The 16250-nt window shown below is 32.8% G+C and overlaps 2 protein-coding genes across 2 annotated transcripts; both read right to left on the minus strand.

Moving 5' to 3' along the window:
• Positions 1-202: 202 nt before the first annotated feature.
• Positions 203-5866, minus strand: LOC132752557 (uncharacterized). Its single transcript, XM_060742894.1, has 3 exons — positions 5844-5866; positions 1742-1875; positions 203-1493 (listed from the first exon to the last, which is right to left on the minus strand). The coding sequence occupies exons 1-3, from the start codon at positions 5864-5866 to the stop codon at positions 367-369; spliced, it is 1284 nt and encodes a 427-aa protein (XP_060598877.1). The 3' UTR covers positions 203-366.
• A 1148-nt stretch (positions 5867-7014) lies between these two features.
• LOC132752561 (uncharacterized) lies at positions 7015-10048 on the minus strand. The gene is made up of 3 exons (XM_060742899.1): positions 9970-10048; positions 8701-8863; positions 7015-8483 (listed from the first exon to the last, which is right to left on the minus strand). The coding sequence occupies exons 1-3, from the start codon at positions 10024-10026 to the stop codon at positions 7177-7179; spliced, it is 1527 nt and encodes a 508-aa protein (XP_060598882.1). The 5' UTR covers positions 10027-10048; the 3' UTR covers positions 7015-7176.
• Between the last annotated feature and the right edge of the window lie 6202 nt (positions 10049-16250).

Below are 16250 nucleotides of genomic sequence, written 5' to 3' on the forward strand. Positions count from 1 at the left end.
TAACCTTATACAAATTTGCTTTTTATCACATTTCTATATCAACTGTTATTATTTCTTTTCCTTCTTCAAAGTCAAGTTAACGTAACATGGTTGCAAGTTATTTAGCCATTGATACAAATATGCAGGTTTTAATCATAATTAGAATTATAATATAAACTTCCTAAAAAATGGACAACCTCTCAGGAAAATTTGCAGGACATAGAATGCAGATATATGCAAGTATACACCAGTAATTTGTAACTAATGAAATGTCATTAATTATACACAGCAAACGAAACACTATTGATACCTCAAATTAAATTGAAATATATTGGAACCTAAGAGAAAAAAATAAAACCAGTAATTCATATATAAAAAAAGAAAAAATTAATTCAATACATCCCTTAAGTCAGTACCATATTGAAACATATTAAAATCCATTTCATAACGTTCTTGTATTGCATGTAAATATTTCTTGTTCACACCCGAATAGGCCTTCAACAAAGCTTTGTTTCTTTGTTCTATCTTTTTCTCATGTGTCAACGTATTTTTCTTCACCTCCTGCATTATAACGTTGATAAGATATTTTGAACTTTTGGAGTTTTTCAGTTTCGTGAATTTCGTTTGTGGAAATTCAGACTTTTCACTAATGTATCCTTGTATTTGAAAAGAATTCCATAGTTTCCTGGCAATATGTTTCCAAGTTAAGCAAGAATTTCTTTGTATAAACGATACAAACTTAGCGTGAACTGTCTTTACAATGCCACCAATTGTTGACTCGATATTTTTGGAATGCAAAATACCATGAACTGTATCATACTCTACCCCTTTCATATTTACTGCATCTAACGCGTGATCTATGTCCTCAGAAAACGTTTCTTGTTTAACAATCATTATATTTTTAAGGCTACATATTTTTCTACCAACATCGTGTGATATGATAGGACCATAATGGCCTTGTTCAGAAGTTCCACCATTTTCAAAATAGTATTCAAGAAACTGTTCGAACGAAATATCAAATTTACATAAACGTTTTTGCTCTATTCTCTGAAACGTTTGTTTCAAAAGTATGTCTTTACATAAGTGTAAGGTGTTTAAAATATACACTTTATCAATATATGCTGAATATAATCGTGAGTATGGGTTTCTCGCCATGATTAAGACAGTGTATGCGTTTAATTGATCTAAAGGCATTATTGTACGCATTTGTCTTACTTGATCGTCATGTATGTCGTTCCGAGATAATTTAAACATTCTTTTAGCACTTGTATTGTCAGTTAAAATCTTATAAACTTGTATCATGAATGTTGATCCTACTTTAGGAACCATTCTGTAAGCCAACTTGTATTTCTCCGAATGCAAAACACTTAAGGCGTCATTGGTTATATTGTTAGTTTGCAAGTTATATGTTTCACATTGTTTTCTAAAATGTTGTATCCTCTCTGATTGTGGAATTTCTTTTCCTCGTAATGGAACATGGCAACCATTTTTATCTTTGTTTTTAAATTTTGAACCTAAAATGTAAAGGAGATTGGTAATTTTTATCTATAATTCACGATTGGATAAAATAGTTTAAATGGACAAAGCATAGTTCATTAATTTGTTGAATAGCTAAACAAAAAGCCTGCAAAGATAAACAAATATATCTTATCTAAAGTAACACTGAAGCAAACAGCTGTCAAGACCGCATTTAACATATTTCAACCATGAGGGACATGTGTTTGAAAGTTGCAAACATAACATAGAAACGCATAACACTTACTCCTTCTTTTGCATATGGTTGCATCTGAAGCCATTTGCTGCATACAAAATAATATTGAAAGAAAACCTATGCTGACGAACAAGATTCCTCGTTTGCTAGGTGCCGCTCGCAAAGGTAAAGGACAAACCATAACTCTGGATTAGAAATATACAATATAAAATGTTTATAAAATGAAGGAATAATAGAAAATATTGAATTCATTGACATGGTTAATAAAGACAACACACATGCGCATGTGTTTGTTTGAATGTGAATCTGATACCCCATGAACGTAAATCAAAAGTCCTGAGAGCAAAATTGCAGCTTTAACTGTCATTGATCATAAGTGGTAAATAAGATTTGTACTTTAAATGTGTGCCTTTTTCTAATATATTTGTGATGCATGTGGCAGTGTATGTTAAAAATTTAAACATCAAAAATCATGTGTCAATTTCACTACCATTTTGTCCATTTCTATTTTTTTTTGTAAAAGATTGAAAAATTTGATTAGGAAAGTTATACAGTTAAAGTTAAAGAGTCATTTCTTAAAATGAGCATTTGCATTTATTATGATTTCATATATAAAAGTTGAAGTAAATGAGGTATTATCTGTAAATGTCCTATAATTCTGATTTTGGTTAACCAGGTAACCCATGCCCTGCTTAAACCGGAAGTGATCAGCCTTTGGCTACAGTATACGGGCAGACCAGTCTGCACATCCGTAGGGTCTGACCAGGATTTCAACTGTTGGCCACTCATTTTTTGTATTTTTCTTGTGAGATTATCTAACATTCATATGGACTGATAATTCATTACTCAAAGTTAACAAATTATTTATTTATTAGATTTTAAAAAGATAGCTTGATTAACAGATAATTATGAAATCAATCCTTCCATCAATACTCCTGTACCGTAAGTATGGTTACATATTTCAACAGCTTTCTATCAAAAGGTGCGGAAAAAAGTAAACGAATAATTTACTATTTGAGCAACACTTTATACATGTATCTTTGTAATTTACACAAAAATAACAAACAAAACCTTGTTAGTATTCAAATTGTTTGCCTTTATTGTACATTTAAAGAAAAATAACGTAAAATATACTATTAAAACATACCTTTAAAAATCCTATTTGTATAATATAAAAAAAAATGTTTGAAAGTTTTCCAACAAGATAACTTGTACTAAAAGATCGATATCAACAAATTGTAGACTATTAAATAGTCCCTAGGGCATTTCAAACGTGAGTGTGTTCTTGTACAATTTAGATTACAACATTATTTATTAAAAATTGTTTGTAAGTAAAAATCCAATATATGGCTAATTAACAATAAGTATATGTTAATTTTTGAAAAGGCAGAACACAGATAACTGTGGAAATGAGTTTTAAACTTGGTGTAAATAAAGCAAAAGTCACGTTCCGACAGCTGCCTTAAATTTTATATGCTGAGTAGGGCACCGACAGTAAGATTGATATTTAACCTATTACATGGCGGTGAAACATGGCGATGAAATGTGTTACCGTAGACAATCAAATTCGATTAATATTCGAGTAAACATAGCCATGCTACTGAATGAATCAATGCCATGGTGGACTGATACCTATTTTATCGATTATTTTATAGATATAACATTGCGTTTACACCATCGTACCATCACGACATCGCGATTTCACCATCGTACCATCGTGTTTTCACCATCGTACCATCGTGTTTTCATCATCGTGCTATCGTACCATCGTGTTTTCACCAAAAAAAATCACGATTGGCCAAACGGAACACCGTATTGTCTTGATGTTTTGCCAAAGACGTATGGCTTGGTCACTAATTCCCAGGATCAGACACTTATTTTTATGGCGAAAAGTTTAACACAGTGCATTTAGTTATAAATAACGTGTGTAACCGCCACGTGTCCGGATGATAGCCTCAATCCTTCTCCTCATACCCGGTATTTTGCCTCAATTTTGACATGACCACAACTGAAATTTTAAATTTTATTTGGGCAATGGTACGAACCACCTGTAGTCAACCTGCTCTGCACCAAGAAGGCAAAATTTACCTCAAAATCGCAATAGACACCTTACTGGTAGTAGAATGAGGCTATCATCCGGGCAAGTGGCAGTTACACGCGTTATTGAAAATTTGGCTACATAATGTCATTTTAGGTTATATTTTATTACATAATCGTCAACATTCACGAAAAATATCCACCAGTAAATGTTTTGTAAACGCTCAAACACCATACTTATAAACACATTTTTGGTAAAAACAACACATCCGTTACACTTCAATAATTTGATTAAGAATTAATCAAACTCATAAATTTACTGGTTTATGATTACTAAATTGGTATCGCTACTTATAACATTACTATTTCTTAGCTCATTTAAGTCGTTGTTTCATGGCAGTGCTTTCAATCACAACCAATTTTAAATTTCGTTTTAACTTGTTTTTAAGCATAAAATAAAAAGAAAATTTATTTGTTTGTTGTGTAAGATGTAATTTTTTTTTCATCTCGTGAACTTTAAAAACAGTATTTCTCACTCGTGGCTTCTCCACTCGTGAGAATACTGTTTTTAAAGCCAACGAGATGAAATAAAATTTCATCTTACACACAAACAAACAAATATCCTCTATATATTCATACAACGTTATTTATCTATGACATATCACATAAAAGATGAGCTTTCATACTTTATGCCATCATTGACCTATGTTTATTTATAAAATAAATTTATTTATTTATATATATCATGTCACTCATGTATTTGTAAAATTATGTGAATCAAGTTATTATAATTATATTATATTGTTACTTTTAAATACTTCCTAGCGATTTTCCTTCTACATGTAAAAGTACAAAACAAAGATCAACAAGTCAAGGTGACGTTTCAAACGAAAACATAATCCCTAAAGTAAGCCCAACATGGCAAGATTGAAAATGTTTCAGGCTCGGTTTGATTGAGCCTGTTCATGGACGGTACACCACACCAGCAAGACACCAAGGATGACGCGAAACCAAATTTAAGAGATATGCAAGGACGGGGAAAGGAGGGAGAAATGCACAAATACCATCTGTAAAATGTAGTAATGTGTTGACTGTAAACTGATAATACATTGTCTTTATTTGTCTCTTTTTTTTTTAAATTGACAACAGAGAAATATATTAACGTCATTAAAGCAGCATGCCTCTAGATTTATGCTAATTTTAATGATAATTTTAATGAAAATTTTGAAAATGTATTGAGTAAAATATTGTGAGATGAACAAAGAAAGTAATTTAAACATTGTAAACGGCACTTTCAATCAACGTTAATTACCAAAAAGAGGTCAAAATATACAAAAAAATCGCCCTAACAGCGTTAGTCACGCAGTAGAACTATGCTGATAAATACTGCAAAATCAGTCATTAATGACACATAGCATGTAAATTATTTTACACGAATCTTGAATTTCTTTACTTTTCTTAAAATCTTAATACATTTCTCTCTAGTTTCATTTTCTTGAAATATTTTTACTCATATAGAGGCATGCAGCTTTTGTTTTGCGTTTATTGCTTTGCACTCACATGTTAGATTATTGCCATATATGTTTGGCCTGCATAATCTTTTTCACACAGCGTTTAAATAACAATTTTGTTTTAATAAAGACATGTTAAGCTATGAACTATTTCGGTTAATTATACACTTCAATTCTTATTATTTATAATCAACAAAAATTGTGAAAATTCTTGACTTGGAGTCTAGTTTAAATACTTTGCATAATTTTCTATGGTTAGTCATACGTTATTTTTGAAAAGATTGTTATTTATCAATACTGGATAAACAAGTAACGATCAAGTGAAAATAACATTTGAATGTTACATAATCAAAACCACCTGTACAAACTTAAGTACTAAAAAAGGTATTGATTACGAAGTTGCCTATATATATAGGGTTGAAAATACTGAGAAAAGAACAAACAGAAATGAAAACATTTTTCAATATGCATGCATGTATTTAGCTCATCATTACATATCTGGACATGTCGCGGTCAATACAGGTGGTTTCATCTAATTTCAACATCTTCAATTATAGACATGTTATCTCTGCTTTTCCGCAAAAGTTGTCTCCCCTGAAAAATACTCTTCAATCTCCACATCCGCCATTACGGGGGTGTAAAAACACTTTAACCAAGTTATAAAATATTTTTGATAAAAGCCAGTAATTATGCCTTATGAACGAGGTGGTGGAAGGCAGTGTGCTGTAGTGAATTGTAATAATAACCAGAAAAAGCTGTACGACTGGGAAAACTCGCCATGTACACTGCATAATGATTTAAAAGGGAAAGAATGTCCGTGCCAGACGCCGTTCAAATTTCATTGCATTCCGATATCTGGCGAAGATGAAATAAATCACATTAGAAAACAAGCTTCTCTATTGGTATCAGCATAATTTATTTCGAAGAGCGAGACTACTTTAGAATGAATAAACTAGGAATTGTGACCGCGAAATCTGCCATGTAAAATAAGTAAAATAATGTAAAGGAATAAGTAATAAAAAGAGCACCGAAACACGAGGCTATCTGATTTGTACGAGGGGGCGTAGCCCCCGAGTATTAATTAGATTGCCGAGTGTTTTGGTGTTCTTTCTCTTTTGTATCATAGTCAAACATAAAAACACGTTCCCTGTTGTCACAATATGAAACCCTGGCAAAAATGAACCAATGAACGAACATCTGAATATGATATTTCTGTCGCTTTCCCTTTCTCTGCCGTCACAATATGTAAACCCCAGCAAAAATGAACCAATCAATGGGCATGATCTGGAGTGCGGGTAACTGATACCTGCACTCCAGTTACCGCACTCTGCATGTATATGTATACGATTTAACTCTGACACATTTTCAACAGAAAGGTCCCCAAACTATGATACAACTTACTTATGGCTTATTACTAAAATTGCATCTCAAGTATGTTGAATATTTTACGGAAAACCGAATCCGTAAAGAACGCCAAAAAATGGCAAAATCAAAAATATTGCAGACCCTGTTCAATGACGATAGTGGTAGTTGCAAGCTACCGTCCACGCCCCTAGTACCATGAACAACGGTCATTTTATCATGTATGACGATGCTCGGATAACCATTTCGGACCGATGGAAACAGGGGCTGTATTGTAAAAAATATACATGCATTATCTGAATATGCATCTTAACGATTTTAATTAGTATTTCTCCTGGCAATATTGTGAGGGGGCGTTTATTGGGAGTGGGGGAGGGGGCATAGATGAAAAAAATGCTATCAAATTTCCTTCTAGCTTTTTATTTTTGAAACCATAGCATACAATTATCAGTGAGTGAAACAGTAAATAAAGTCACATAGACAATTTCAGACTTAGCTTCAACGGTTCCCGTGGCCCTGCAAAAAATATTTTGAAGATAGAATAATAAATATAATTAATGTGCTTTGTTTTTGTTTTTAGCTAAGGGCATCTTTCAGATTAGTTCCATATTGAAACAAATTAAAGTCCATAGCGTACCGATCTTGTATTTCTCGTAAATATTTCTTGTTAACACCTGAATACGCCTTCATCAAAGCATTGTTTCTTTGTTCCATTTTTTCTTGATGTGTTAATGGTTTTGCGTCAACTTCTTGCATTATAACTTTAATAAGATATTCAGCGCTCTTGTAATCATCCGAATTTTCATATTTTGTTTCAGGAAAATTGGATCTGTCACGTATGTAACCTTGTATTTGAAATGATTTCCACAGCTTCTTAGCAATGTTCTTCCAAGTCAAGCAGGATCCTCGTTGTATATATGACGAGAACTTATTATAAACTGTTTTCACGATACTAGCAATGTTTGTTTCAGTGTTCTTGGAATTCAGCGAGTCGTAAATTGCGTTATACTCTCGCCCTTTCACGTGCACAGTTTTGAATGCGTGGTCAACGTCATCAGAAAATGTCTCTTGTTTAACAATTATGATATTTTCAAGGTTACAAATTTTCTTCCCAATAGTTTTAGACACTATTGGCCCATAATGACCTTCTTCAGAATGTCCCCCTTTTTCTAAATAATATTCAAGAAATTGTTCAAACGAAATATCAAATTTACAGTTATTTTTCTGTGCATTAGTTCCAAACAGTTTTGAAATGACGTCCTTGCATAAACTGAAAGTGTTTAAAATATAAATCTTGTCTACATACGCAGAGTATAAACGAGAATATGGGTTTCTTGCCATGATCAACACTGTATAATCTTTCAAACTTTTCAAAGACATAATTTTACGGAAATTATCAGCTCTTCCATTGTGAATGTCACCTCTTGAAAGGTTTAGAACCTTTTTGGTGTTTCCATAGTCTTTTAATATGGAATACACTTGTATCATAAATGTTGAACCTACTTTAGGAACGAGCCTGTAAGCAAGTTTGTACTTTTTAGAATACAGAACTTTAAGACCTTCATCTCCATTACTATTTGAGTCTAAATGATATGATTGGCATTGTTTTCTAAAATGTTCTATTCTTTCAGTTTGTATTTTCTCTCTTCGCTTGGTAATTTCTTTATCGTTTTCTTTTTGACTCTTTATTTCAATCGCCTTTGTTTTATCATCTTTCTCTTTCGTAGTTTGTACACTTAGTGCTTCTACAATATCTTCCTCTTTTTGTCTTCTTTTGTTACTTTTTCTTAATTGTTTTTCTTCATCTTCATCTTTAAGTTTTATTCGGGTATCTTCAACCTGACCATTGTTCCTGTTATTTCGCTTACGGTGGAAGTTTGCGCCTGAAATCAAAAACCTGTTTTATAAATTTATATAATACCCTTGTAAATTTTTTTTACATACTTTATACAATGAAAGTAAATGAAAATGAACGAGTGTCAAAAAAGACCGTTTCATCTTAGAAAATGGGTAATTTTTTTATTGTTGCATGACATAACTTTAAAACAATTGTTTTCTTTTTTATCAATTGTTTCGTCTTGCGTGTTTTAGCATACTTACTTTCTCTCTTTGCATATACTGCTTGAGGTTGAGGTACTTGTGAGTCAGAGTTAATCTGTTGAAGACAAACCATCATAGATATCACAAAGAAAAGTGCAAAAAAGGCTCCGCAAACTATCGGAGGTGTTCCGCAACTTGTCGAACATTGCATTTTTGTTTGTGACTGAAAAAAAGAAACAAAACGAATATGATAAGTAACAACCAGTATGTTTATTTCTTTTACCGTGTAACCCATTTACAAAGTAAACAATTCAGACTTGGCATTATCAAAATCAAGAAATGGCAGAAATAAGCCACCATACGTGTGCATGATTTTTTTTATGCCGCGTTGATTTATCCTCAAAATTCAATATATTAGTATTTACTTTACATCGCCTTTTGTTCGTGACAGTACAAACAATATTTTTTTAAACAATCCTGGAAACGAAATGCATTTTACATCACGACAATTTACAATCACTTTTCAAATTATATCATTTGAAATTGAAGAAATCTGCATAAGTCGTTCCTGAAACGTGTTTGCAAGCAAACATTCAATGTACATATATAGTATTTTATATGGAAGTCAAAATACAACTTTTGTTTACATTTTGCTACTTTTATGACATATTATTTAACATTTAGCGCTACTTTCTTCGAGTAACAGACATCTTTCATAACCTTAAATCATTATCTAAACGATATTAAACTCATTTTCCCTTTCTAAAGAAGTAAACATGAGCCGTGTCATGACAAAACCAACATAATGGGTTTGCGACCAGCATGGATCCAGACCAGCCTGCGCATCCGTTCAGACTGATCAGGATCCCTGCTGTTCGCTATCAGTTTCTCTACTTGTTATAGAGTTGTAAGCGAACAGCATGGATCCTGATCAGGATGCGCAGGCTGGTCTGGATCCATGCTGGTCGCAAACGCATTATGTTGGTTTTGTCGTGACGCGGCTCAAATGTATTCGTCTGAAGCATAAAGTGCCTTTAAGCAATTGCATGATAGCTTTTTTGTGTTGTTTATTATTAATAGAGTTAGTTGACTCTAGGCTTAGATCATCGTTCCATATGTCACGTTGTCACCATCATTAAATGAATACGAACTTTTCGCTGACCGGTGATTAAGAACAGTAGCACCAACGCTGTGGAACGTTAATGAATATTCTATCTATTAATAAAATAATTACAGTTTCATTTACTATACACATGAACGTTATCTATATAGAGAGAGAGCAGAATATGGAAAAATTAAATATTGCCAAAAAAAATAATATACACTTACTTGAATGCTCCTTATTTTAACATCTTTGCTCATGTTGGTGTATTCAATTAATGACATATGACAAAACAAGTTTTTTTTGTGTTATCAATTCGATCTAGACAAAATGATAATTAAACAAATCGTTAGAAATTCCTCCGGGCTTTCAAAAACTGATTTTTATTTTATCTGTACATATCGTGTCCGTCATAATTATTTTTAATTTTGATACATACATGTATATAAACAAATAATTATAGGATATTTTTGTTATAGACATTTTTTAAAAGTACATTTAAAGATCCTATTGATATTGTTACTGTGTGTATATCACACTTGCAAAAAATTATATAAGTATATAAATATGCAAATAAAACAATTTTCAAACTTCGAAGAATATGTAAAATGTGTACTGCAAATATTTGTGCACATTATATTTAATCAATAAATTACATGCATTCATTTCTTGTTGGAAAATTTGACTTAGAATTTATAGAAAATAAATTTCTAATTACCTCCCTTTATTTACATGAAATGTTAAATTGGGTTATATCTTTATAAATAATGCTTATTTGAACTTATAATATTGACAAATCTTAATTTTAGCATCATATTTATGAATAAAACCATGAAAAAAATGTGTTACAGGATCTTTAAATAATTTATTACATACGTTAGAAGCAAACTACTCACATATGAATATTTATAAAAGATTTTACAATATTATTATATTTACTCACGTCTCTCTTCCATTGTTTAAGAAAATTGTTAAAAATAGTCTGAAAGATCAGTTTATTCAAAATTGGCATTGTGAAATGTCAGAATCCAGTAAATGTCTGAATTACAGAATGTACAAAAGTGAATTCAGATTTGAAAAGTTTTTAGATATTTTACTAGCTCATTTATAGCTTTGGTACTGTTGCGCTTTAGATGTATGAACCATAAATTTCCTATTGAGCCTGGTAGAATTTGTTATATACCAAGAGAATTAAGAGTGTGTAACTTATGCAATACTAGCTCACTTGGTGATGAATATCATTACTTATTTAATTGTCAATTCTTTAATATTGATAGGAAAAAATTATATTACTAGAGAGTATGGTACTCATGTTTATTCAATCAAGTTTTCTAGCTTAATGACTAGCACAGATAGGAGTTTATTGTTAAAACTTGTAAAGTTTTATTTAAAAATGTAAAAAATATACCAGCATTTAATTAAGTAACTGATAGTTAAGCTTATTTTCATAATGTAACACTTTCGTTTTTGATATATATTTGTCATGTAGTACAGTAGTATATTTTGTGACACTCTTTTTATGATATTTCATATTATATGTTTATTATTGTATATGTGACTATGAGGCCTAGTAATTTCAATAAACTGTTCAAACTGTTCAACTATTATGAGGCAGTGTCGCGTGTAAAATTCCGGCCCCTGCAGCCAAGCTCAAGGTCAAACTTAGAGGTTAAAATTCAGGTAAAAATATGAAGATTTGCATAAGGACCATTTAGCCATCATTTATTTAGAGATTGTACATTTTGTAACACAAATTACAATAATCATTACACGGCTGTGACACTTGTAATTTTAGTCAATATATTCAATGTCAATGTCACAAAATATGATGAAATAAACAGGTTGTGTCCGGAGCATATCTCCTACACGCATGGAGGGATTTTAATGAAACTTCATAGAAATGTTCACCACTATGAGAAGCAGTGTCAAAAAATAGGTCTCTAGGTTAATGGTTTAAGTCATTGAAAAATGCTTGTTCCCAGCAAAACTTATTCATTCATCAGCGGATCTTAATTTAACTAGGCACAGATGTTCACCATTGTGAGGCTATTAAATGATAAACAAGATCAACAATGAAAGTATTGTGCGCATAATCCAAAGTCAAGGTCACATAGAGAGATCAAAATAAAGAAAATAAGAATCCCTAAAGAAAGCCCAACACGGCAAAACTGAAAATGTTGCAGGCTCGGTTTGATTGAGCCTGTTCATAGACGGTAATGTCAAGTGCAAACTATCGTCCACGCACTCGAGCACCGGCTTAAGCAGAATTCAACATTGAACATGAACTGGTACAATTTTGAATTTTGAAACAACTGCAGATGTGTTCATATGGTTGTTGTCATGGAACTTTCAACGTGACACGTAAGTGCAATTCCATGAAAAGCGGCATATGGTCCTCAAGTAAATAATGCGGTGCCCTAAACGAGAAAACAATGGGCGGAACTAAGTAATATGGAATTTTAAAAAGGGATCAAAGTTAAGATAAAAACAGAAGATGTGTACAGAGACCATTTAGTCATCATTTATTGTGTCGCCTCTACAGAGTAGTTGCGACCTATAGGGATCACTTCTCCGTCGTTTGTCTGTCCGTCCGTCCCTCTGTCTGCCACAAAAATTGCACCGACCACTGGTACAATTTCATCAAACTTTACAGGATTGATAAGTTCTAACTTTAGTTTGCCTATTGTCAGCATTTTTCGGTTCAATGATTTTTGTTAGAGTTATGACCCTTTAATAATTTAATTTTTAAAGTTTGACCGGACTACTCCTCTTATTCCACTAATACAATTTCAATGAAACTTTGCAATGATTTAATTGGCCGAGTTATGGCCCTTGGAACAAAAAAGATTTATTTGTGTGTTGCCGGATACACTTGTCCTGACTACTTCTCAAAAACTACTGGTGCAATTTCATCCAAACTTTACAGCAATGATCTGTACCAAGTCGAGTTGTGCAAATTATCCCGTTCAATGACTTTTGTCGGCCCTTTAATAATTCTTATTCCTAAAGTTTGTTCACACTACTCCCTCCTCTTATACCGCTCATGTAATTTTAATAAACTTTACAGGATTGATAGGGAGGTCAAGTACTTGCACATATTACACGGTTTTTGGCTGGAATGTTCTTTGCTTAGTTATGGCCCTTGAATGAAAAAAGGTGTTAATAAAATTGTCCGGACTACTCCTCTTATACCACTTATATAATCAATGAAACTTTACAGGAATGATTGGTAGGTTAAGAACTTGCACATAATACAGTTTTCGCTTGAACGATTGTTGCCTGAGTTATTGCCCTTGAATTTTAAAGGTGTATTTTGTGTTGCAATTTTCACACAATCTTATCTGATCTGCTCCTCAGAAACTACTTGTGCAATTTTATCAAAACTTTAGGGGAATGATCAATACCATTGATTTTTGTCAGAGTTTTGGCCTTAGTATGATTTTCTATTTTAAAAAGTGTCTGTATTACTCCGGTTATACCACTAATGCAAGTTCAATGAAAGCTTTACAGGATTAATCGGTAGCTCAAATTCTTGTGCATAGTACACAGGATTTTAGGTTGAATAATTTTTTGCCAAGTTATGGCTATCATGAGGCAACACATGTGATCAATGATCGCTCTTGTTGATAGATTGTAACTGAAACTTTGAACAGTTTTGTAGTGTCTTTTTGTATACTAAACAATTTTTCGGTTACTATCGTGATCAAAATGAATTAGATTTTCAGAAATTGCTTTTAAGTCAAAGAAGTTATCGGTTGTTACTTTTCTCACTTTACACGGCTTCATTCGTCCTCGTACCTTTACCTATTTTTGGACTTTGGATTCTTTCATGTGAGGAAGCTATCCAGCTAGCTTACGGAACGTCGGTGTTCTACTCAGGTGCCCGTTCGTGCCTGAAATAATGCACGGCCCCCTGAGGTCTTCCTCCACCAGTAAAGCTGGAACGTCGCGATATGACCTATACTGTGTCGATGTGACGAAAAACCAAAAAACAAACAAACAAACAAATTTTTGCAGACCGCAGGGATGTTGCATAGACTCTAATCTTTTTTATGCTGTTTCACCTAGAACATGAGAGCCATAATTCCCATTTTATGTATACAATTTTTCAAAGAATCTGTGCGAGCTACAGAATGAAATGTTTTTACTTTCAGCATTTTATCTTTCTAAATATAAAACACAAAAACTGATTTCTAATGCAGCTCTACAAACAATAAAGTTAAAACTTTTGAGACAACACTTTTCGTATAAAGAAGAAAAAAACCTTTTAGATTTGAGTAAACCATCTAGGTCAAAACATGCAACTGCTAATTCTTCACATGCAGAAAATGATCTTTTGTCATTTTAAGGTAAATGCACAATAATTATTAGTAATATAAGATTCAACTGCATTCTGTTTCCTTTTCTCACAATTTTTTTTCTAGCTGGCACATATAAAATAGAGATAATAAGAATCCCTAAATAAGCCCAACACGACCAAATTGAAAATGTTGCCGGCTCGGTTTGATTGAGCCTGTTCAGGGACCGTACTGTCAAGTGCAAACTACCGTCTACGCCCTCTAGTACCGGCTAAAGCAGAATTCAACATTTAACATAAACTGGTACAATTTTGAATGTTTAAACATCCGCAGATGTGTTCATATGGCGGTTATCATGAAACTTTCAATGTGACACGTAAGTGCCATTCCATGAAAAGCGGCATATGGTTCCAAAGTAAAAACAATGCGTGTGCCCTAAACGAGAAAACAATGGGCGGAACTAATTAAAATGGAATTTTGTAAGGGGATCAGAAGTTATGAAGCCTGCATATCACAGATAAGTACGGAAGAGCATTAGTGCCAGGTGTATGTTTTTTATTAACTCGAAATTTCGAGTTACTAACTCGAAATTTCGACTTACTAACTCGAAATTTCGAGTTACTTATCTCGATTTCGACTTACTAACTCGAAATTTCGACTTATTAACTCGAAATTTCGACTTACTAGCTCGAAATTTCGAGTTACTTATCTCGAAATTTCGACTTACTAACTCGAAATTTCGACTTACATTGCACGACTTTCATTGGTTGCCGGTGAAAGCAAGGATTGAATTCAAGATACTTTCTTTCGTGTGTAGCTGTTGCACATTGACAGAGCACCTTTAACATTTATTTAACAGAACAATTTTATAGGGTCAAATTGTCCACACATACTGAACATATCCTTCGCTTTTTTGTGGGGGGGGGGGGGGGTTGTAAAATCACACTTTCCACATTTCTGTGTTAACCGGGTGTTTCTTTTTCTTAAGCACACATACAACCATCATGTGGAGAAACAACAAGTCCAAAACCCACCCTATTGTAAACTGTGCAATATCATGTGTTAAATAAGTTTTAATTGGCGTGTATACGCCAGTTAGTCTGTCACGTTTCTTTATACTAATAATGTTTTTGTAACATTATTCATTATTTACTAATACTTTGATATTGTGTTGATAAAAGTTGATTAAAGTGATACTTGTTGTTATATATATGTTGGGAATAATATAAAAGCATCCGATTTTACAAGAAATATAGTCAGTCCAACAATTTTGACAAAGGCCTCAGCACGCCCTATTTTGGCCACGCCGCGATACTTTCCTCAGATGTCCCACACGTGAAGTATAGGATCGGTTTTTTTACAGGGATGAGAAGAATATGATTAGTGAAAAGATATGTTCGAACAGATGGGATACAATACAACGTCTGAAGAACGCCTGAACGTACAAATTAAAGGAAGCCTTGTTTTTTTTAGGTCGGGTGTGTACATGCCATTACTAAGTTTAAGTTATATTTCAATAGTTTTTGTCCAGGCACCCGTTTCTCCATCTCCATCGTTCAAAGGCACTGCCTACTATATCTTATACCATCTAACTAATAACTTTGGCCATTCTTGTAATGTTAATAAGTCGAAATTTCGAGTTACTAAGTCGAAATTTCGAGATAAGTAACTCGAAATTTCGAGTTAGTAAGTCGAAATTTCGAGTTAGTAAGTCGAAATTTCGAATTAGTAAGTCGAAATTTCGAGATAAGTAAGTCGAAATTTCGAGTTAGTAAGTCGAAATTTCGAGTTAGTAAGTCGAAATTTCGAGATAAGTTAGTCGAAATTTCGAGTTAGTAACTCGAAATTTCGATTTAGTAACTCGAAATTTCGAGTTAGTAACTCGAAATTTCGAGATAAGTAAGTCGAAATTTCGAGTTAGTAACTCGAAATTTCGAGTTAGTAAAAAACATACACCTGGCACTAATGCTCTTCCGTAGATAAGACGTCAAAAGACAAATTTAAAAAGCAGGCCACATATCCTAAAGGTGATTCAACAGTACTCAAGTGAGGAATACTGGAACTGCCCAACAAGAAAATAACCGAATAGAAAGAACTAAATTATCACATGCACAACAATAATATCGTGCTGAACGATCTTTAAGGATCTTTAAATCTCACTGGTCTTTTTTAGACAAAAACATGAATTGAATTCAGTATTAAAGACTTGA

The sequence above is a fragment of the Ruditapes philippinarum genome, unplaced genomic scaffold (assembly GCF_026571515.1).
Source record: "Ruditapes philippinarum isolate M1 unplaced genomic scaffold, ASM2657151v2 ctg9867_1_1_1_1, whole genome shotgun sequence".
NCBI classification, from domain to species: domain Eukaryota; kingdom Metazoa; phylum Mollusca; class Bivalvia; order Venerida; family Veneridae; genus Ruditapes; species Ruditapes philippinarum.

Bases quoted from the DNA above. Each gene is read 5' to 3' on its own strand.
- LOC132752557 (XM_060742894.1), bottom strand. From the start codon at position 5,866: ATGGCGGATGTGGAGATTGAAGA. The intron at 1,876-5,843 runs GTATTTTTCAGG...TTTCTAATCCAG, and splicing joins GCGGATGTGGAGATTGAAGA to AGTTATGGTTTGTCCTTTAC. The intron at 1,494-1,741 runs GTAAGTGTTATG...TTTACATTTTAG, and splicing joins AACCATATGCAAAAGAAGGA to GTTCAAAATTTAAAAACAAA.
- LOC132752561 (XM_060742899.1), bottom strand. From the start codon at position 10,026: ATGTCATTAATTGAATACACCAACATGAGCAAAGATGTTAAAATAAGG. The intron at 8,864-9,969 runs GTAAGTGTATAT...TCTTTTTTTCAG, and splicing joins TTAAAATAAGGAGCATTCAA to TCACAAACAAAAATGCAATG. The intron at 8,484-8,700 runs GTAAGTATGCTA...TTTTGATTTCAG, and splicing joins AGTATATGCAAAGAGAGAAA to GCGCAAACTTCCACCGTAAG.